This window comes from Cyprinus carpio, chromosome B25 (assembly GCF_018340385.1).
Source record: "Cyprinus carpio isolate SPL01 chromosome B25, ASM1834038v1, whole genome shotgun sequence".
Classification (NCBI taxonomy): domain Eukaryota; kingdom Metazoa; phylum Chordata; class Actinopteri; order Cypriniformes; family Cyprinidae; genus Cyprinus; species Cyprinus carpio.
The window spans coordinates 11,558,815-11,582,992 of NC_056621.1; the positions used below are offsets into that span (position 1 = coordinate 11,558,815).

The window sequence follows — 24,178 nt, forward strand, 5'->3', positions numbered from 1 at the left end:
TATATATATATATATATATATATATATATATAAACTTATATATTTATATATATATAAAGCTTGAATGAACTGCACAAAAAACCCTAAAAAGAAACAAAAAAGAATAAGAAAACAAAACTGAGATAAAAGCAAAACAAGCAAGCACAAACAAGTGACACAGATTGACAAAACAAATTGTATGCTGTTATTGAACACCTCTGAAACCAAAAAACCTTTAGACTAAATTTTCTTTATGCTGAATTTGTTTTGTGTTTGCATTTTATGTGCGACAAGGGACTTTTTTTTCTAAAACAAGAAACCTGCTGGAAGAAACCAGAGTCAGTTAGCCTGCATAAAAGTTTTTTTTTTTTTTTTTTTACCTGATTCTCTATGCATGTGAATGAAGAAAAATGCAGTTAGACCACTTTTTTTCACAGAGGAAGCAATTAAGATGTTCCTGGCAAGGATTCTGCTTAAGGAACTTTATTTTGAATTCCTTATTAACTGCATTATTGGTTCATGGGAGGATTTCAGAATGTGATGCTGAAACTAAAGGAACAACATGTTTGCACACACACACGTGCACGGACACACACATAAGAGAACGACCTTCGCAACAACTTTACAGTCCCAGTCAAGGAAAGTTTCACGCTCCCCCTGACATCATTACAAGTGCTACAAAGGACAGTGCAAAGGCACCAGGAAGGTGGATGTTAAAAGTTAAAAGGCCAGATGCTTGTTTCATAGCTGGTGTGACTCATCTGCTCCTGTGTCAGCTCCTTCCATAGAAGGGGGCAGGTGGAAATGGCAGGAAGTTGGCCTCTGGGGGCCCGAGGGTTTAAATACAGCCTGCTGATATAACTGACCGGAGATCAACGCTTCTGCTTCATTTTTCCGCCACACCTACTGCTTTTCCACCTGATCCCAGAGGAGTAAAGATGCTGGATGTAAAACGGTGACACAGTCAGGGCTCAAAAAAGGGATGCAGGCATAACAATTTATTTTTATCCTCATAACGCTCATAAGCTATCTTTATCTTCCTTTTTTCCAGTGACAGAGACTACACAGGCCTGCTTTGTGTGAAAATGGAGGAACTTGTAATGGTAGGAATTCTGATAAATATAGAGATATAATATTACAATTTCAATACAGTTAACGTCATCATTGCTCATGTTACAGCCAATAACAAAAAAAATTGTCGATATTAAAATTTACAGTTTTGTCTAAATAAATGACAAATAAAACACTACAAAAATCATGCTGTAAGTTAATTGCAACATTATAATGTAGAATATGAAAAATAAATATTAATTTTAAAATGTGCTAAAGATTACATTTTCAGCAAATTTAAGTAATTAAGTAAATGAGTAGTTAAGTAAATGTAAATATTTTTTTGATATTGATATATTGTATATCTTTAAATAAAAATTATTTTTGACTTTACCTTGCAAAATATACTTACAAGTCCTGACGATTTAATTATTTTTTTATTATTTCTCTTTTGTATTATTTAATCTTTAAATAAAAAAAGAAATGGCGACTGGGAAAAAAAATACCAGTTATATTTACCATTATTTAGATACTATAATAGTATTTATTAAAAATTTGAATTAGTTTTCAAATCAATTGTAGTTTTAAACATTTTTATGTGCTTTTGTGATTTTTTATTATTACATTTTGTTCTATTTAATGTTAATTTCTTTTTCATGTCAGTTTTAAATTTTGGTAGATTTTAATACTTCAAAACCCAAGTAAAAATGAGCAAAAAAACTAAATTGGCCTGATATACTGCATACCTTTAAATATGATACGTTTTTGACTTATACCTTGAAAAATATATGTACAACCACCAACAACTACTTTATTTTTACAAAACTTCTTGACTTCCTCGCTGAGATCAAAACAATTCACAGGTACGCCACTCAAAAGGTGTCAAAAAAAGCCCCTAAAACTCCCATTTACCTCATTAAAAGTTCACCTTTCATAGTTCCCTGTGCTTTCATTTAAATCCTTATCCGCTGTAGAGAATCCATACGGTTGCATTAATCACTTTGAATGTGAGGGATTGGGTCCAGATTAAAGCATCATTATAACTAACCCCTCTTCAACGAGTACAAAAACCTGCCAGACCAAAGCAACGTGGCAACCTGTCAGTTTAATCCCATCCCAAAGCAGAGAGAACGTTAAAACACATTAATTATTGTCAGCACCGGCGAACGAATGTTTATGATGAAGGATCAAATGCCTTCACTCCGCCTACACAAAGCAAAGATGTATTAATCTTGAAAGTAAATGATTCAGTACCTGCTTTGGGTTTCTTGACATTCATCATTGTTGCTGCTCTCTGGCCGCACAAACGTTTGAGCTGCTGTCTGTTGAGATCTAGCGCTGCGATTCTTCAGCAGAAGGGAACTTCCTCGTCTGGACTGACCTCGGCTCCTTCTGCGAGCCACTTTACCCACGGGCCCTGACCTCATACGCCAGGCCGAAGAGCTGGAGCTGTGAAGAGACAGAAATCAGTACTCAAAACTTACTCAGGTACACACAGTGACCCCAGAAAGTATTTGGACACTTGGCCATTCACAAATAACACATTTTTACATTTCACTGCCCTGTGTTCCATTGTATTTCTATGTAAGCACATGCTAGATGGACATGTTGAGGAAAGAAACTCATACAGGTTTGGAACCACATAAAGGTGAGTAAATTACAACATTTTAAAATAAATAAATTTCATTGCATCAACTTTGTGGCATCTGCAAACAAATAATGGGACAGTTTCTCAGAACCAACTGCACACTGTGATCTTTTTCCACTTCCTTTTGCTTCTTGCGGGATCATTTTTACACTGGAGCAACAGGACACCGTACACACACTGATTTATCTGAACATCAGAGGAAGCAGCTGTAGTCCTGATATACCGTGTTTACTCTATTCACCCAAACACACACACACACACACCCTCATACAATTTCACTCACCGCATCGCAAAACATGTAAACATAGTGACACATGATCGTCACAAATGAGTAACAAATGACCCGACAGAATCCAACACATTAGCATGGCTATTGACCTAGAAATAGTCCTGATCACATTCAATGAACATTTTCTTTAAAAATATTATTCAAAATATCTTTCAAATCAAAATATCAATATTTAAAATATACAGTTTTTTGTAGGTAAATTTAACTAAACATAATGCATAAGCATAATCCCAATTTATATCAAATTATAAATAATAATATTTTTTTATTAAGCAATTGAGCCAACTGGTTCTGTGCAAAAAAAAAAAAAAAACCCCAGATTGGTTTCATGTAATATAATTAAATATGAACAAGAGGGTGGCTAACCGCACACTGATCCACTCAAGACTGGAAAAGTCTTATTTTTTATTTTATAAATTGCATAGTGCCAAAAAGTGCAAAGGAAAGTGAATGTGAATTAAAAACAGAAGGACACAAGCAAGCAAACATTTCAGCAAATTGCTATCTTCAGCTAAAAAATAAAATAATCATTTAGAAAAGTCATTTAGAAAAGGGGCGTGGCCAATTATACCCTAAACCTAAATGAAACCACAAAACTTCTTGAAAACGTGTCAGATGCCTCTTAACAAGCATGCAAAGTTTCATGGAGATCGGACCATAGGCGGCACTATATCAGTTAAAAAGCCCTCAAAAACACATTATTTCTATAGAAAATGACCTCAAATTGTAGAACATATATTCACACAAACACCAGATTTTCATGATAGATCTACTCATTCTGAAAAACTTTACCTCTATGACAAATGCTGTTAATCAAACTGTTCATTAAATATTTGAGATTATTAAAAAAAAAACACTACTTTTGTGAACTAGTCCTAGGTTTTAAACTCAAAATCAATAAAATCACTGAAGTACAATTCTTTAGACTCTCAAGGTCAATAATTATCACAAAAATGTTGAACATTTGCATTTGGACAGTTATAACAGGGCATTTAATAATATGGCCTTGATATACAATAGTGCACCCAAAACCCTATAAATCCTAAAAGAAAGCTCAAAACTTCATGAAAGGTGAGCACATGTGTCATATGATTGTAAACAAGCATGCAAAAATGCTAAATTCATGTGGGTCAGACATTAGTTGCCTCTATAACAGTTAAAAAGTTGAAAAACAGTACATTTAAACAGCAAAATTACCTGGAATTGCTATTTTAACCACTAGATGGCCGCGGAAGACCATTAATTGGCTCTTTCTGCTCATTAATACGGCTCTATTTACAGGTCTGCCATTTGTATTCGTCTATAAATGATAAAGTCACTATGATAACAATTAATCAATTTTGTCAAACTTTACCACTTCATTTACCTCAAGGAATCACATTTTGCAATTATGCCACATTATACTTACAGTGAGACTTGAGAATTGCATTACAAAGAGAAGACTTGCAGTAACCATTTTGTTACCCATCATTTACTTTAAATCTCTATATCTTCAACAAAATGTGTTTCCATGTGTAAGTATGCTTACTTTGTATTAAGTATTATACTTAAACGCTTTCATTTCAGGTTGAGTATGTGTGTGTTGCAATTAAGGGCGTAGTTTTGGTTTGGTTTGAACATTGGGGGGGGGGGGGGGGGTGAACTGTTTTAGTAGAGTCCTGGGTCATGCTCACTCATAAAGTTTATTTATTTGCTTGTTTGCTTATATATTTATTTTTGTGAAATGTTTTTTGTGCTATTATCTATGCAAAGTCGGTGCAATAAAGTAACATCATAGTTAACAATTACTTGTTTGCATAGGATATATATATGTAATGTATTTTATATTATTTAGGCACTTATAAGCTATAGTTTGACAGAATGCTCTTATTCAACATGCCAATCTAATTTAACATTTTCTTATATAGATATTTCTTACTCCTTAACAGTTCATCAGGCTCTTAACGATCTGAAGGCCATGTACCATAGCTCTTAACTGTAGCATTTGTTATAATAAGACTAGCCTATTAATCATTACCAGGCCAATAATGACTTTTTTAATTAATCAATATAGCATTTGTTAAGAAGAAACAACTGCCTGCACATTTAGAACCAATAGCTACGACATGCCCCAGTTGTAATATAAATCTATAAGGAAAATCTATTCCCTTAACAGATTATCTAATATGAATTCTGCAACAAATTAGAAAACATTTTACACAATAAATAAGCCTACAATAAATGTGATAAATTCTAGTAAAGGTGGTCATGAGTAGTTTATGTTAGTGCTGGTTCAAGTCTGTTTTCTCCTCTTTTCATCAGTTTTTTTTTTTTGGTAATTTGCCTTTTTTAGATACTGTTCAACTTTCTCTATAGAATTTAAAGTGGCTGTTTCTCTAAATAATTCAAATAGATTGCATATTTGACCATCAGCTTTGCGATAGGAATGGCTCGTGCAAATGGCTCCTGCTTGAACATAAGCTCTCAGAATAAAATGTGATGACGTGCATGTGAACTTGAAATTCCTGCACAAAGATAATCAGATACACGCACATGCAAACAGGTGAGTAGACAAGCAAAACTCTCTCAACTAGCCAGAAGCATTTTCTCAGACAGTTAAAGCTCCAGAACAAGATTCATTCTTGCTCAGACAAAAGTACAAAGCCATAAATTGTGTCACTTTGTGACGAAAGACCTGATTAGTGACATCAACCTGTATTTAACTCCTTGAACTCTGCTAAAGCAATAGTTTGCACAAAAATAAAAACTCTTTTATTATTTGTTCAACATTTACTTCCTCATCTTGTTCCAAACCTGAATAACTTTGTTTATTCTGTGGAAAACAAAAGAAGATATTTTAAAGAATGCACTGGCTGCTCTTTTACATGCAGTTACAATGAATGATGACTAAAGCAGTAAGAATTGTGCAATTCGTTCACAAACTGGGCATCTCTAAATCACTCAAAAACTCACTATACGCTAATGGATTTCAGGATTTTTCCCCCCTTTTTTTAATGATTATTACTTTGATTATTACTAAATTGCATTTAATATAAGTATTATTAAAATACAAATAAAATAAAAAATAAGCAAATACAAATAAAAAACCTTTCAAGGGTTTATTCAACAATCTGCATAGTAATTTATGTATTTTTTTACATTTTTATTTTTTTAATTAATACATTGGAAATTATTTCTTTATTTTTAAGTGGCACTCCTGGTCCTCCATATATATATATTTTTTTTTGTGTTCCATAAAAAAGAAAGTCATAGGGATTCGGAACAATAGAGTAAATATTAATAATGGAGTAAATAATGAAAAAGTTTAATGGGATGCTTCCAAAAACTTGAGTGTATTATATTAACAGTTTTTTTTTATGCGGCACAGGTATTGGAGTCAATTGAAACATTGTACCAAATAACTATATTTGAACACAAAAAGGGAGAGATTGTTTAGCCTATTTTTTTTATTTCTTTCACACACCTGTCTTCAGTGGCACCTCCATCTGAATCTTGAGAAGGGAGCTGCTCCTCCTTGGCTACACCCAGAGTGGAATTCTGGGAACACCTGCTACTGCTCCTTCTGGTTCGACCCTGAATCACATAAATTCTGATATGTATAGGATAAATGCACAGCACAGCAAAAAACGTTTCTTTTCTTTTATATGGTTGTGTTATATGGTATGTGGAGTTGATTTTATGGTATTGTATTTTTTTCTATTCAGATGATGCTGGTCATAAAGTGGTCATAAAATGAGATGCACCTGTGCCTGTGTGAAGGAGGTGGAAGTTGTGGTTTTGGGGAGGGGGCCGAGGGCAGGGCTCTTCTTGGCAGGAGAAGACCTGGCAGCAGCACTGTGCTTGCCTGACTCCAAAAGGTAACGCTGAGCCACTTTCAGCAGCCGCGTGAAAACATTCTTAGTGCTAGAGCCTGGATCCGCTGGAGAAATACAGATCACATAAAAGGGAAGTATATATCTATTAACATTTATATGCACATAAACATAATAAATACATACACACAAATAAATATAAAATCAAATACGAATATGTATAAAAATGTTATGATTTTTGCACTTTTATCTGGTGGCCACATGATATAAAAATAATTATTAGGCTCTGTGGAATACTTCATTCTGATTGGTCAGTCGCGACATTCCAAGGTATGTTATCCCTCGATAACAAAGCTGATAACACAGTCTCATCCGGTTAACTGAAGTTGGCGCTGTACTCTTGCTAGGAACAGTTTTTCTTGGTGGAAGCTTTGCGTTTGTTTAGCTAATAAAATATTAAAACTCGATTCAAAATGGTGTACAATTATTCAATTATGTCATCCTGGTATCGCCACACGCTCTCTCGTTTCATACAAACGCAGCTGCTGCCATTTTGCTGTGATTGTTTTGTACGCTGTAATGGATTATAAGATATAACTAACAAACTGGTGAGGTTTTAAAACATTTTCGTGTTAAATCTTTTATCGCCTTAATCATTTATGTGGTGAAATGTTGTGTAATAAGTGGTTTGACTGCACCGTTTCCCTTAAATGTCCGTCTAGTTTGAACTTGCCACTTACTCGCAACTGCTGTGTTCACGGAAACTTTGCGTTCAAATATTTCAACTCAAATAAATATTTCGTGTCTAATTATTTACTTATGTGGCAAGTAGCTTCGCATCAGGGTCCTAACCTGGGTCCCGGGTTATTCTGCGATAACAACCGGCTGGATGTACATTATCCCTTACTTTACAAATTCAGGAATGAAATAAACATTTATATACATACTGACAGACACATACATACATAAACAAATTAATATGAATTCACTGGTACAAACTGCTCAACTCTCATGTTATAGGAATGAAATTCAAAAATAAAAACATTAAATAAATAAATACATGCATACATACATTTCTATGTAAAGTATTCTTGTAATGGCAAAGCTGATATTAATATTAAGCAGCAAAACTGTTTTCAGCATTGATAATAAGAAATGTTTCATGAGCTAATACAAATGTATAATATATATATATATATATATGATAAGTATATATATATATATATATATATATATATATATATATATATATATATATATATATATATATATATATTATAGATTTGTATTTGCTCATGAAATATTTTTTTCTATTTTGTTTACAGTTTTTTAGTTTATCAACTTATTTTACATTATTTTATTAATAAATTACAATGAAATACATTTTTAGACAAAGATTTTAAAACAAAAGATGAAGTTTGTGATTTATAGTGGCAACAAATCTATCTATCTATCTATCTATCTATCTATCTATCTATCTATCTATCTATCTATCTATCTATCTATCTATCTATCTATCTATCTATCTATCTATCTATCTATCCATCTATCCATCTCTAGTGACATCCATAAATCAAAATCAATTTTGTTTTGAAACTGGCCTGAAAGGGTTCACTTCATTTTTTTAAGTATTTGTTAAAATGCCACATGGAACTGCAATTATAACTATATTTTCATACATTCCAGAGAAAATGTGAGTGGTTCTATTCTTATAGCATGCACATGACTTTAACAGATTAAACTGGGACAAAGGTTATTTTAAAGCCACTTTAAAAGCACTTGGCTCTTTCAAAAGTAAATCTAAAAGAAGTACAGATGGTTGAACTTTTGTGAGCTGCACTATATTTCCAGGTACAAACAAATATCATACCACAGGCGGGCCCACAGCACAAAACTGAATGTTATCAGACTCCATCACATTTACACAGGTGCTGCCGGCCTGCTCTTGCTAATGCAGGCTGTGTGCTGGAGAACAGATATCCATGCAGGCCACTAATGCCACTAGGGATTCTGTCAGTCCCCTGTAATCTCATCAACACAAGGAAATGTGGGCTGTATTGTATTTCAAAGCGTCTGTTTTGGTGGTGTTGAATCAGAGTACAGCTCTGTAAAACCTGAGTGTAATTCATTTGACATTGAATATGTGAATCGGTGACCTGAAGTACAGTGTGTCAAGGGTTTTAGCCTATTGTCTTGATTTCTTTTTCTGGGCTTTATGCCAACAGTATTAACTCGTGCCGTGTGATTGGATCCAAGCAACGCTATAATCTCATGAATGATACGGCAGGGTGCCATCTTAAGGTACTAATGCACTTTCGTTAAGACACTGTATCCGTCTCTCATAGGAATGACCCATCAGTTTAAGAGCGTGGAGGTCCAGACCTGCCTAAATTACTCATAAATCATCTCTATAAACCACCTCACCTTTCTTAGAAGTGTTCCTGGCAACTTCTTGAGAAGGTTTTTCATCTTGCTGTCCATCGCTGAGAGAACTTGAACAGCCTTTTGCGCTTTCTTTTTTTACCTTCTCTGGTAAAGTAGGACAAAAATGAATAAAATGAAAACATAAATATAAAAACAAAAAAATATATTTTAAATTAAATTATATAAACACAATAAAAGAAATACATAAAAATAAATAGATTTTAAAAAAAGAAAGAATTGAGATTTAATAAAATTATAATAAAAATAAAAAAAACATTTTTTTAAAAAAAAATCAAACTAATTCTACAAGTAAAATTAATACAAAACATAAATAAATATTAACATATATAACAAACAAGCGCGCGCGCACACACACACACACATATACAGTATATACTGTTGTGGAGAAAGCACATTACTTCGTATGGAAGCTTATCTGCCTCACAGAAAGCAAAAGCAAAGTGAAGAATACCGCAGACACATGCCAACTCATTGTAAATTACAAATTACGGCAACAGTAAATGTTTGTGTCGCAGTTTTAACTATACAAAGAGTCAAAGATACATTTGAAGTACTTCGCAACTACACTTAAACCCTAAACCCAGGCTTTGGAGAAAGCCTTAATTTCACAATCAATCTTCATCAGCGGCAGTTTAAAGGTTTTAGTTCACAGTGGATCTAATAAAAACAAGTTCTGGCATGTTCATGAGAAAACGCTGGAAGATACCGGAGCTCATCCTACCTCCCTGAAGCACCGAAGGCCCTAAAGGAAATATATAAAAAAGAAAACTTCTCATTTACTATATTTTCTGATGGATTTTTCAATGACCCACATTTAAAATATGACAGAGATGAAGGGGTTTCGCTTGTAGAGATTCAGGGGTGCAATTTGGTAGGGAATGAAAGTTAATGGACCACGTCACCACAGTCGACCCAGTGGCATCTGTTTCAAAGAGCAGGATCCAAACACATTAACAGATGCAAAATAAAGGTTTATCCTAATGCTGTAATGACAGGGCTATTCTGAGAGAATCATAAGTAATCCCATCATTTCTGTGCTGCTCGATAGTAGAAATTCTCATTGTATTTTTGCATCCAGCTGACGCCACAAATGGGGAATGTTCAAAAAAAATAAAAATAATACAAAAGATAAAGTTGGGAGAAGGTTAGGATAAAATCTCATTAACTCATCTCCAGCCCTCATGTACACTCTTTGAAGAAAACGCCCAGCTTTAGGTGATGCTGAAATGCTGCTTTTCTCCAAACTGACTTAACTGATTACCACTGATGTCACATGGACTATTTCAATGATGCCCTTACTACCTTTCTAAGTATAATATTATATAATTTTATCTAATAGAAAATTATGCATACTGTGGGAAAACAATTATATTTTTTATGCCATCAATCAAAAATAGAAAAATATCTGTAAAACTAAATTGGAAAAAGAAAAAACTTCCAATTGTTAATGCCCAGGTTTGTGCATGTGTATGTTGTGACGTTTTATATTACATGCTGGTTGTTTCTGTTTATTGATGTCGATGCTGTAGAAATTGCCCTGTGAAGAGACAAATAAAGAGCACTACTACCCATAAATATCACCTAATAACTCAAATTAAAGAGCCCCGAGGGCAACGACGCAACTTAATTATAGAAAACAACACCTGATTGAACTATGTAAACGTATTCTACGTATGCAATAAATCATATTACTGCACCAGATCAGATGTGCCACCGTCACAATCTGCTTGTGCATGCCACGTTTGGTTGAGTGCAGGGCTGCAGGTCAGCATGGATCAGCAGCGGCAGCATATTCCTGCTCTGAAACTGATATCCGCCACTTCCTCTGACGCACAAAGAGCAACAATGTTGGCCTGACAACCAGTAACCATGGCGTCTGTGCACAGGAACTCTGCAAGAACAAGATTAAAGTTTGCTTCTGGACGCCAGTTACCATTTCATAAAGACAGTATCTCTTGTAATAAAGTACAAAAAGAGAATGAACTACTGTACATAAAAATATAAAAAATAGTATAGTATAGTATAGTATAGTATAGTATAGTTAAACTCAGAGGATTTTAAACTAATTCCAATTGTGAAAATGCATATTTTCGCATTTTTTGCATCATATGTCAAGACTTTATTTGGAAGATCCTACAACTCGGAATGTTAATTTCCAGGATTACATTTTATAATAAAGAATCTAGATTTTAAATTTTAGAATATCAGTGTAATTTCCTTTTGAACCCCACAACATCACTAAAAGCTCAATAAAATAAAATAAAATAAAATAAATATTTAACGATGTAAAGTTGACATAATACGAATTCACTGGTACAAACAGCTCAGTTCTCTCATGTAATGTGTAAAAAAAAAAAATTGATTTAATATTCTGTTTCCACTAATACATAATTTAATTAATATAAAAACTATAAATAAATAAATACATTTAAAATAAATAAATAGCATTCAGAAAATCTGGTAGGGATTTCATTATTGGTTGTGCTTACAGGGTTCATTAGAGTGGAAATATTTTCACAAGGTTCATAATTATTCTTAAATCATGCTCATGGAAGAGGTGTGAACATGCAGGATGTCTTATCATTGTCCAAAATCCAGCTTCAAAGCTTCCTGTTCCCATAATTTCCCATTAAAACTCCCATAACTCACTACCATTACACCTGGAGGGAATAGGCTCTAAGTTTTCATGCACCAGAAAAATGTTTAATAATAAAAGTTTATTATACATTTATTTCCATTACCTTTATACCTAGGGGCCCAGTATATCTTTGTCGGATTTCCCAGATACCCTCTAGCAAACAACACACATCTAACAGAGTCCAAACAAAACCCGCAAGAATCAGCTTTCCAATCGACAAAGTTATTTAGTGTAACATTGTGCGTGCAGTTTGCACACGCCAAAATATTACGCCGCAGGAAAACAGATAACAGAGAGCCTAACAATGACAAAAGTAAAAGTCCTGAGATGGAGCCAAAGAACACAATAACTTATGTATGTGAATACAAAGGAAATGGGCTGACTTTTGAATTTGCAGCCAATCAATCCATCACAATATAAAAAAACACTCAAGTAAAGAGACCACCACTTAAAACATTTAAGATTAAAAGACCTGCACCTCCACAAAGTAAAGGTAATGTGCTGACGATTAAACTACTGTAATGTCCTGCTTTGCCTTTGATGAGATTTATGGTACAGCTGTGGGACACGTGATTACAGGAGGTCATAACTAAGATGGGTGACAAGACACACACACACACACACACACACACACACACACACACACACACACACACACAAAAAGGCTCATCTAGAAACCAGCTCACTTAGTTCACCCAAAACTGACAATTCTATCACTCAATTCTTTCAGAAAAGGTAAGGATTTTAAAACAAAACAAAAACAAATTAACAAAAAAATGAAAAACCAAACTAAACTAACAAAAAATAAACATTAGAATTGAAAAGTCTATTATAATTTGTATGAAGTTTTTAATGTCCCCACAATGGATGTCAATGAGGTCCAATCAGTGTTGTTTTAGGCCCTGTTTACAGTAGTGCATTTTCGTTTTAAAACAGCGTTTTAGAATGAAAATGATCCTCATCTACACTGGCGTTTCCGCTGCATTTCATAAACGATCTCCGTTTACACTACACAACCTAAAACGCATGTCACGTGACCATTCATGCACGTACAGCCATAGATATGAATAGGTAGATTCCCTATTATTTAGATCGCGGACGCATCTAACGTTATGTGCTTGGAGCGATCGCATGATGTTATTGTTTACGCAGTCATCAAGGATACGCAGAGCGAATGTGGGCAACCACGTCATTGTTTTCAAAAGCCTCCGTTTTGGTCCATTTACACTGAAACACAACCCCCGGTTTTTTCAAACTAAAACGGGGTCTGCAGCATTTGTAAAAGTCTCTGAGTAGTGTAAACGATAGGCGTAACAGTAGCAAAAGTTTTAAAACGCACTAGTGTAAACAGGGCCTTAGATGCCCTTAAATTTCATTGGACAAAAATGGTTCCTTAAAATATCTTCTTTTGTGTTTCACAGAGTAAAATATATGCATGCAGGCTTGGAAAAAGATGATTGACTTCCTTTAATAGTCTCACTGGCTGACTGACTTCTGGCATTGGATTTGATTGAGGCAAAATGACATATGAAAATATTTACTGATAAACCATCTGTTTCTGACAGAGATGTCACCATGTTGTGCTGCTGACGCAATTCAGACTGACCTTTGAGGATATTAAAAAGATTGAAGCAGACATGAGAAGGTTTGGCAGACAGTAAAACACAAAATCGAAGCATCTTCATGCTGATTAACTGGACTCCTTTTGTTTGCACAAATCCTGGGCTATATTCCAATCAGGGAGAAATGTCAATGATTAAGATATATTTCAGATTCTGCACTATTTTTAGGTCACAAATCAAATAAGCAAATGAAAATATCCAAAAATATAAATAATAAATATTATTTTACATGTAAACAAATTATAAATTATACGTATATAGTAGTATATATAGTATAATATAAATTTAACATGCATATACATAACATGCATAACATACATATTTAATTGAAGGGTGATCTAAATTTTATAAATTTGCAGTCTGAATTCAAGCAATCCGTTTCTAATTATACGCTCAGACAGCTTCATATGAGCATCACTGCTTTGAAAAGAAAGCTGATTTCACAGTTACAGGACACAGTTACAAAAGTCTAGAGCATCTTTCAATAACTGCACTTTGAGATGAACAAGCCCTTGTTAGTTCTAATGGGAGGGTATAAAAATATCCCAGCGGATATGAGTCACAGTAGCATAAAGCAACTGAAGTCCAGCATAGCGTGTCTGTTAATTCCTCTGCGGTTTGGCTTTTTCCTCCACTTTAAATTACTGGGTTGTTATACATTTCACTTTCAAGCTGCGTCCCAGATTCTCTCGAGTCCTTTTCTCAAATGGAACTGCCCGAGAGTCCTTACATATTGCAAATCCAGACGGAAACTGATAAAAACAGGGTTTAGCTTCCAACATTGGAAAAGACTTCAATCTTAAAGTATGTTTAAGAAAAAATATTAAACGTTCTCCTGCAGACAGCAAAAATAAAACATTTGGAGAGTGATTTCCCCAAAAAGCCACCATAAAAAAACACTGCTTTTAGTCTGAGAGCAACACTGATACTGATAACCATATCTCTGGGACTGAATGATGTAGAGCCTTGAAAATAAAGATTCCAAAAGAAAAGTTTATTAAGAACTAGAATCTTAAATCATATTGCGCTATCTTTAATACTTCTTGAGTTATAGGCATGCAAACTTTGGAAAATGGGTATGTTCAACTTTGGGTATGTTCAATGCAGTTTTTTTGACAGAAGGAAACTAGATAAATCTCTAGTTTCAACATTATTTGTTCTTCAGACATTCCTCTTTAAAAGAAAATGAATTATTTTTGCATTTGGTTTTTGACCATTGAAAATGTTTTCAATTTAATGATTTATCCCTGGAGGCATACTGAGAACCCAGTATCTCTGGAACCAAAGCATATAGGGCCTTACAAATGAAGATGCCAAAATGAAAGTTTGTTAAGACCCATTATCTAAAGGTGCATTAAGATATATTTAATACTTTTTGAATTACAGGACTGAAAACCTCAAAGAAAAAACTTGAAATGTGCTGTTTGCCCATTTCTGAACGGTCACCATTGGCACATAGTGCAACAAAGATTGCTAAAGTCCATAGATTTTACTAAAAGACCTACCAATCTCTGTGTAACAACAGCATTATGATGCTGCTATCTTTCTGAAGTCATTTTTAACCCCCTGAAATTTGGCTCTGGATCTCCGGTGTAAATTGCCATTTTGACCCCCCCTCTACAAAAAAAGTGTATTACTCAGTAAATATTCATCCATGGCATTTCATATTTTGGCTATCATTACTATACATGTTTATCTTTCTTCATAAAAATATTAGCAAAATCAAAAATTTGAGCTGGGGAAGTTTCAGAAATTTGGTGGATTTAACACGTAATGACCCTATTCTCTCAATCAGTAAAGACTGTAACTGTCCAACTAGGCATGGGCCGATTACCGGTTTCAAGGTATACCGCAGTTTGAAAATGTCATGGTATCAAAACCACTAATATTTTCCATTATACCATTCCTGCGGTATGCGCTGTTTTCCATGTCTCCTCAAAGACTGAAAGAGTAGGAATCCCTCAGGCTGAGGTCAGTGTAGAGAGTAACACTGACCCCTCCTTCTCCTGTTGGTGCAAGCGAGCGGTCAGTCACGTGTGTGTAGGATGGCCGAACTTAAGGCCCGGGTACACTTCACATTCAGCATTCCTTTCTGTCTCGCGCACAACCGCGTTTGCACAGCTTTCAAAAGTATACTTAACGCAGATGAGCGCGGACGGATGAATCCACATGTGCAGTACCACGGGGTGCGCGTCTGTCCACGAGCCCTCTTGTTGACGAAAATTACGTAATGCTGACGGTGCGCGGACGGCCGAAATATACTTTGGCCTTTACGCGATCGGCAACCGGACGTTTTTTGCCTTATTGCAACTGTCTTTTCTGGACTTGCACAAACTGCGTTGCAATGTAATTTTTTTTCATAATTGTTTTTTATGTTGTAATTTGTGTGTATGTTTTTTAACAGGTGTTAGCTGAAGACGGACAGATCACTCACTGTTCATGATGCACAAACTATTGGAAGAAAATCCTCAATATTGATTTGGGGGTTTATATAAATGTGTTTCTGAGGGGAGGTGACTGTCTTCTGAAAAGATTACATGGTATAATTTCACAAAGCTTGTCAGAACATTCTGTTTTTTGCTTCAAATGGGGTTATTATTAAATCAAATTATGTGTATGATTATTATTATATAACAAAAATGAAATAACTGTAATTACAGATTTAGGTTAAATAAAGATGTCAGTCTTTATTTTTTTATTTTAGGAAACAAATCAAAGAAAAAAATAAACAAATTCTACTGTTTCTAATATTCCTGTTGCTCAAAACAAAATATATGTGTCCCAGCGGGAATTTTTTGATATTTTTTTTTTACCCAGTTGTAGTGAACCAGACCAATTAAAGATTCGATCGGGAGCCTGGTTGAAACATGAGCCGAATCCACAGAAAGGCAGGATGTTGTAAATCAACTCCTAGCACCACAGTCTGAACCAAGATAACTAACCAACTCTTTCACAGAACAGCTTTCAACATTAACACCATTAGAACAATTATGACAATTTCAATTCGAAGAAGAGATTGTCTAATTTGGGGCAAGTAATCGAAGAGATGGACAGTCTGAGACTCACATGTAAAGCCATGAGATTAAACAGATCGTTGGATTGACTTCCCCCCACCTAGCAAAACCAGACTGAAATTCCTAAGGAGACCTGTTAACCCCTCTGGTCTCCACAGGACATATCCTTACTCCCCAGAAACTGGCACAGAGAATGCCTTCCAATGGCATAATGCACCCAAATGAACTCAAAAAAAGACTTCTAAATGGATATCAGTCCATTGCTTAACTCCATATCATTTATGTAACCGACACATTTGATTATATGTTTCTAATCACTTATTGTGTATGTCTTTTTAAATAACTCTTGAATAGCTTAAGGGATCATATTCATGTTTAGTATGTGTGTGTGTTCGAATATATTCTTGCTTGAAACGTTTCTGACCATTTAGTTATTTGTCAAATTATCATATTCTTGTTATAGGAATCATGTCCAAATTATACCCTGCAAAGAGCGCGAAAATTCGGACCACGGCTTGATAAGATAACATATGATTATGAATGGTGTGGACAGACAATGCAACACCCTAAGAAAGACAGTATCTAATTGGTCAATTACAACATTTGAGTGTGTGGCCAAAATGCCAGTTTTAAATACTCAGGACACCATCAAATTTTGCTTTTAGCTTTTTAGCTTTTGTCAATCTTTTGCTATCAGTCATGCCCGGCTTTTAGCCTGCTTTTAGTCATGCTTTGTCATCACTTTTAGCGTTCTTCGAGCGCCGTTCCAGCGTGCTTCGGCCTGCACGCCTGCTGCTACTTAGCCACGATGAGAAGAAACACCACCTAGTCTCGTCAAACTTTACTTCTTTTCTTTTCCGTTTGAGAGTTCGTGTTCTGAGTTAAGTTTTGTAACGCCGTGGTCTCCCGAGTCTGACCCTCCGCGTGCCCGTCTGAAACTACAACCAGCCCACAACTCTGCATCTTCAGCCAACGCCCAACCACGGGCTTCCCAAGACGTCACTTAAAACGACTACTGAACTTCCAGCCAATCAGCAACTTCGGGAAACCCCCTTTTTCCAGCGACAACAAAGGGAACCCCGTTAAACAGGCAACGCAAGTAACCTCCAGACTCACATCTGTACTGGTGTTATCTAATATAATTTTTAAACCTCATTGAGGAACTCAGTGCGAGGGTTAATTTAAAGTGATTAAATGGTTGTTCATGTCTATGCAATTTCACGTATTGCTGTAAACTTGGATTTCAAATTTCATTCTCTTAAACTCATTCTTTCCTAACGTTCTATCCTCCTGCAACTTGTGTGAATGTGTGTGAGTGCGTGTGCTTATGTGTTAGATTAGTTTTATATGTCTTAGATTTATCTAATAAAGCCTTATTTATATTGAAAAGAGAAGTTATCTTGTGTTTTGTGCTCACAAGTTAATGTCTTAAACTGCCCGATCTTGTACTGTGCTAATTAATAGTGTTTTCACTATACTTTGGATATTAATTATCCAGCGCAGATTTGATGTTAAACGGCTCGTTCAGTGAATCGCTGGCCGTTTCAGTGATCAGCCGTGAAACAGTGATTCTGTTCAAATTCCCTTTTAAAATCTTAAATGATTCCCTTTGAGCTAAAACCTGTTTCCCTTACACAGTCATTTAAAAATATACACATTTCAGAGAGGTAACAACAATAGCGTGATACCATGATATTTTTGCTTAAGGTTATCATACTTTTTGATTATGGTTATGGTACTGTGAATATCTCATACAGGTGGATGCCTATCTCCAAAATCATGTAAAGATATAAATCTAATCTAGATGAACCTTGGTATTCACATGAAATGGTCCAAGCTGGAAGGCCAACTGGATGATGGGTGGCCTGATACTGGCGACCCAGGAAAGCCTTCAGTCATTAGTGGATTTATAGCCAACATAAGGCTCTACTCAAGAGGGTCGGAAGAATTTCACCTTTCTGACCTGCTTAAGCCGGGCCCCTAAGTTACGGTGCAGTCTTTTGACTAAATGCAATGAAGCCATCTCTTCATGCTCATCAACTGTGTGCCGCCCAGAATGGAACGGCTTGTCTTGGTCATTGTCTATATCACAGCATCTGAATAAGCGCTGGGCGGTTATTTGATTAAGCTGGTCTGGCAGGAGCACTCGGGTTACAGAAAATATTAGCCTTCAGCAGAACATGCTCGGGGACAGAACAGTCAAATGCAATAAAGGGCTGACTTAATCAGGTCATTTTACAGGATTAGAGGCAAAATGGCTGACTATTGTGTTTGCTCAGGCACAGAGCCCTGCTCAAGGTGACCAGAGAAGCAGATTCACAGCTTAAATACAATATAAACAGTTTTGATAGCCGTTTTATTATTCTTCAGTCAGCACAGTACCATCCCAACAGCCAGAGTCACCATCAGGGGTCCCACTTAGGTCCTCTATGGTATTGCATACTTGTTGGCATTGTAATTGTTCCAGACTCAACAAGTCTGAATTGAATGGGATTATAAAAAGAGACTGACATGGCATAGAAGAAATTGTTGAATAAAGCTGCTATTTTTGTTTTCTTTGTGCACAAATAGTATTCTCGTAGCTTCATAACATTACGGTTGAACCACTGATGACACATGGACTATTTTAACAAGGTCCGTACTATCTTTCTGGGCCTTGAACATTTCAGTTGCGTTGCTGTCTATGCAGGGTCAGAAAGCTCTTGGATTTCATAAAAAATATCTTCATTTGTGTTCCGAAGATAAACGAAGGTCTTATGGGTTTGGAATGACTTGAGGGTGAGTAATTAATGATATAATTTTCATTTTGGGGTAAACTATCCCTTTAAATCAGTATCATTGATATGAAAATTTGTAGTTTAAAAATACATGTGCTACCATTTACTATTTTTGAAAGAAGTCTGCTTATTGCTCACCAAAGCTACATTTATTTGATCAAAAATATAGTAAAAATGAAAAACAATTATTTAAAATATAATTTAAAACAACAGTTTTCTATTTGAACATATTTTAAAGTAGTAATTCATTCCTGTGATGTCAAAGCAAAATTTTCAGCATCAATACTCATTGATGTTTCACATGATGCTATAGAAATCAATCTAATATGCTGATTTGCTGCTTAAGAAACATTTCTTATTATCCATACTGTTACTTTTAATCAGTTGCATGCACGGGGGTTGAGCCCCTGCCCCTTTTATCGCTGACAGAAAAGAGCCCTTTCGGTCCGGTGTAGGTGCGCCTGGATGGACTGTGATTTCTACCCAGGGGACAACACCCCAAACCCAAGACCGCAATTTCTACTAAATAAAATGGTATTAAGACCAACTTACTTGACCCAAAATTTTAAACATACGTGTATATGAATGCATACATATTGTAAAATTTTAGTAAATAATGTATAAATATTTTACATCTTGAATTTAATTGCACCTGCAGAAAGCAGCTGAGTCACTACACAACAGACGGCAGAGAAAAGCACAGCGATGCACCACAGCGCTGAGATAGCAGCACACCTCAGGATTCTGCCAACACACTCTCAAGCAAAATACAATCCTGCTCTCAGTGCAACAAACACTTTTGTACCGCACACCCCCATGCGAGCCTATACAGCAATCATCAGTGATGCCTATGCCGCAATATTCACAACAAATTAATTTTTTCTTGTAAGCTATAAAGCTTGACTATCAAACGGTGACACAGACTTGTGATAGTTCACCCAACAATGAATTCTGTCATTAATTTCCCTGATGTTGTTTCAAACCTGTTAGACCTTTGTTCATCTTCAGAACACAAATTAAGATATTCTTGATGAAATCCGAGAGCTTTCTGACCCTGCATAGACATCAACACAACTGACACATTCAAGGCCCAGAAAGGTAGAAAGAACATCCTTAAAACAGTCCATGTGACATTTAGATTTTTTTGAAGCTATTTGAAAATCTATTATATAAATAAATTTAAATATTATATAAATTATATTAAATTGAATGTTAAATTATATTGTTATATAAATAACAACTTTATTCAACAATTCTTCTCTTCAGTCTCAGTCAACACACATTCACAAGAGTACCACGATGTAGCTTCATAACAGAATACAAAGAGAAAGCAAATCTAATGAACTCATGCTTCTTGTTACTTAAAGCAAACGTCAAAATACCTTCAAGCAGGTATGAACTCACTGACAGGTGTGCTAAAAACCTAATAAACATACAATCTATTTAAAGACACAGACCACTAAAACCTCCTCAGTCAACAGTAAGTCAGCTGTGGCACCTAATAAACATACAATCTATTTAAAGACACACAAATAGACCTTTCATGGAAGCTCAGGTGCAGTGAGTTAAGCCTCTATGAGTTAGTTCTCATTACCTTGTTAAAAGGTGGACAGAGAGGGCTGGTGGCCCCCCGGATGATTCACAATGACTCACAGAGCTTTGGATGACATATTCATACTGTAAAAATCACTGCTGGGCCTTTCAATTACACCAGCCCCCCCAAAAAAAAACATCTCCAAAAAGCACAACCACCCTCAGGATATTTCTCTATCATTAAAAGCAGATGAGTCATGGCCGCCAGACAGAGAAGTGCCCGTCGAACGGGATTCTGTCAAACCTGGTTAATGCTACTGTAAATCACCAGAGGAACTTAAATAAAACAGTTGTAAATGTGCGTTAACAAAAGTAATGCCAGGGACTTTTGGGAACAAGAGAGAAACCTGATGATCCCAGTGTGGGCGGACAACAAGAGAATATGAAGGTTTTATATATAGAATAGAGTGAGCAGACCTCAGGCTAAGATAGTGGCAAGTGTGGTGATTTTAGTTGGGGAAAATAGTTATGTAAGAGTGATTAGATGACAAAGTAAGAGATAGAAAATGAAAGCATGGTAGAATGTGAAATGTGAATCAAGGTGGAATGTGAATTCATGAAAGTACAAAAAAGTGACTGAGAAAAAGAAATTAAGTAAAAGTACCTGATACTGCAAGAATCAAACAGCAAAAGTAAAAGACAATCAAAATAAGATGTAAAAAGCAAAAAGAAAGTGTAAAAGTAAACAAATTAATAAAATAAATAAATAAAAATATATCTAAATAAATATATATATATATATATCTCTAATAAATACATGAAATAAATTATTAAATAAATAAATATATTTAATTATTATAATTATACAAATAAATAAACAAACATCTAATACATAAAAGTGCCCTATAAAAGTTTTAGGCACTTGTGTAAAAAATGCTGTAAAATGAGGATGCTGTCAAAAATAATGCCATAAATAGATTTTCTTTATCACTTAACTTTTATTAACTAAATTAAACCAACATTTGGTGTGACCATCCTTTGTGTTTAAAGCACCTTTCCCCCCAGGTGCACTTGCACATAGTTTTTCAGGTAGTTTTGCAGGTAGGTATTCAAGTTTATAGACTAAACACTACTCCAATACTGGGTAGAACAATGAGACATGGTAAACTCTTATAATTTACTTTATGTATATAAATATATTAAATACTTTATATACCATTATTGTGTGAAAAACTGAAACCTGCATTAGTACACAAGGTCTGTTACTGAACTCAAAGATAGCATCCAGCCTGAGCACACTTAAGACTGCGTTTGTACACCCAGGCATGCCGTCTTCCCCTGGGTCTAACATGAGATGCAGCTGACATTTTGTTCCCTAAAAGCCAGCACTTACGGGCTCATCCAGTCAAAAGCATCCCTGATATTGGTCCCCGAACAGACGCTGATGACCGAAGAGATAGAGTCACCAGTCTGTCCCTATCTAGTGTCTCTGTCAGCCCATTACACTTGATCCTTAGTCCTGAACTCAGCGTCTTGTTGCAGCACAGTAGACTTCTGAGGCACATGGGACAACATACTGAAGGTGGGCTCATATGTACACTAAACAAACAACCGGGACAAAGGAGGAGGTCTTATGTAAGTGGGGCTGAAATGTCTGCACAGGTTTGGATGGGAGAACAAGTGTATTCATTGTTGTAATCGACTGAATGTTGTAAGCTGTCCTTGCGTGCTCGGATGTTAAATTGTGGGATTGTGGGTATGTGTTTACCTTCATCCTGTCCGCCACTGGCCTCCTCCAAAACTAGGCGGTTCATGCAGTTGATTTCCCACTCCTGAACGTCAGTGTCCCAGAGGGCTGGGATCAGAACACGATGCTGGGAGCTGGACACACATAAACACCACAACTAAAATAATGACTTTTTACATTTTCCACATTGATTTACATTTTCCACAAGATTGTTAGGAAAAAAATCCTAATATTAACCAACAGAAGTTTTCAAACTAGGTTTTCAAACAAAGAAAACCACAAGAGGGTTCTAGATTCTTTTAAGATCTGATTTTTTTTCCTAGATATGTGATTGTGTGTGTGTATGTATATATATTAGTAAATTAATAAAAAAAACATTTAGCTTTAATACAATGACATTGTGAAAGTCAACTATTTAATTTGTGAAATATTTCATTTTAATTTTGTTGTCTTGATAAGTCTAGTAAATAATATTAATATTTATATCTATACACAATATACTTAAAATCATTTTCATACATGTAATTTTTTATACATTAATAATAATTATAATGTATAAATACATACATACATAATGTGTGTGTGTGTATATATATATATATATATATATATATATATATATATATATATATATATATATATATACACACACACACAAACACACACAACATACATATATACTTAAAGAATTCATATTGTTTGTAATACATATTATTTATTCATATTTAAATACACAATGTTTTAGTAAATCGGAAATACTTATGCATAAAATATAAAATGTTTATACATAAATATTTATTTTTCATAATAAATATTATATTACACTTAAAATAATATTACAAATAACCGATACTTTTTAAACACATAAATACTAAAATAATGTGTGTGTGTGTGTGTGCGATTATGTATACAAGTTAAAAACTTTCCAGATAATATTAATAATAATATTAATAATTCACTTGTTAAATTTAGAAAAATATTTTTTTATTTTTATATTATATATATATATAATTTTATAGTAGAAATATAGAACGATTTCGGTAAGACAGAAAAAATCTACTATGCTCGGTTTCTTTTCATTTATTTTGAACAGACAGTAGTACAATTTTTTTTCCACCCAGATGCGAAAATACTAAATATTATTAGATTATGTTTTATATAAAAAATATGCAGTACATATATACATACATACAAGGAATAAATTCTTAAAATAAATTAGATTTAGTTAACAGTTAAACAAGGGGATAAAAACAGTACGACACGTAACGTAGCCTACATATACTGAGTTTCAGTTCATTTTTGTGACACTTAATTTGTTCACAGAAAGGAAACTCAAATGGCAGAAAGTGACATCCTATTTGTTTTCTTTATTTGACAAAAGCACAATGTTTTGTTTTCACTCTGAGTGTACACAAATAAAAGCAGACCTTTTACAGTGATGCATTATTAATAAGAAAATAAGTGTTTAAAGTTGATTCTGCAGGTATAAGGAAACAGTTGAAGTGACCACGCAGGCGCGCACGCACACACACACACACACACACACACACACACCACATCAGTTCCAGCTTTGTCACCGTCGGGACGTGTACAAAGCCTATAATTTACATAATAAATAATAGTT

At 34.8% G+C, this 24,178-nt stretch overlaps 1 protein-coding gene across 2 annotated transcripts in view; it reads right to left on the minus strand.

The window, feature by feature from the left end:
* Positions 1–446: 446 nt before the first annotated feature.
* The window catches only part of si:ch211-266k8.4 (TBC1 domain family member 10A), a 33,633-nt gene continuing 9,901 nt past the window's right edge, over positions 447–24,178 (minus strand). The window contains exons 10-15 of one of the 2 annotated variants that reach the window (XM_042753231.1): positions 22,576–22,688; positions 9,203–9,307; positions 6,710–6,885; positions 6,430–6,539; positions 2,284–2,478; positions 447–897 (exon numbers count right to left, since the gene is read on the minus strand). In XM_042753231.1, the coding sequence (XP_042609165.1) occupies positions 852–897; positions 2,284–2,478; positions 6,430–6,539; positions 6,710–6,885; positions 9,203–9,307; positions 22,576–22,688 (745 nt within the window). In that variant the 3' untranslated portion in view covers positions 447–851. Of the gene's footprint in view, positions 921–2,283; positions 2,479–6,429; positions 6,540–6,709; positions 6,886–9,202; positions 9,308–22,575; positions 22,689–24,178 lie in introns of both variants that reach the window. The other variant, XM_042753230.1, reaches the window with a different exon arrangement.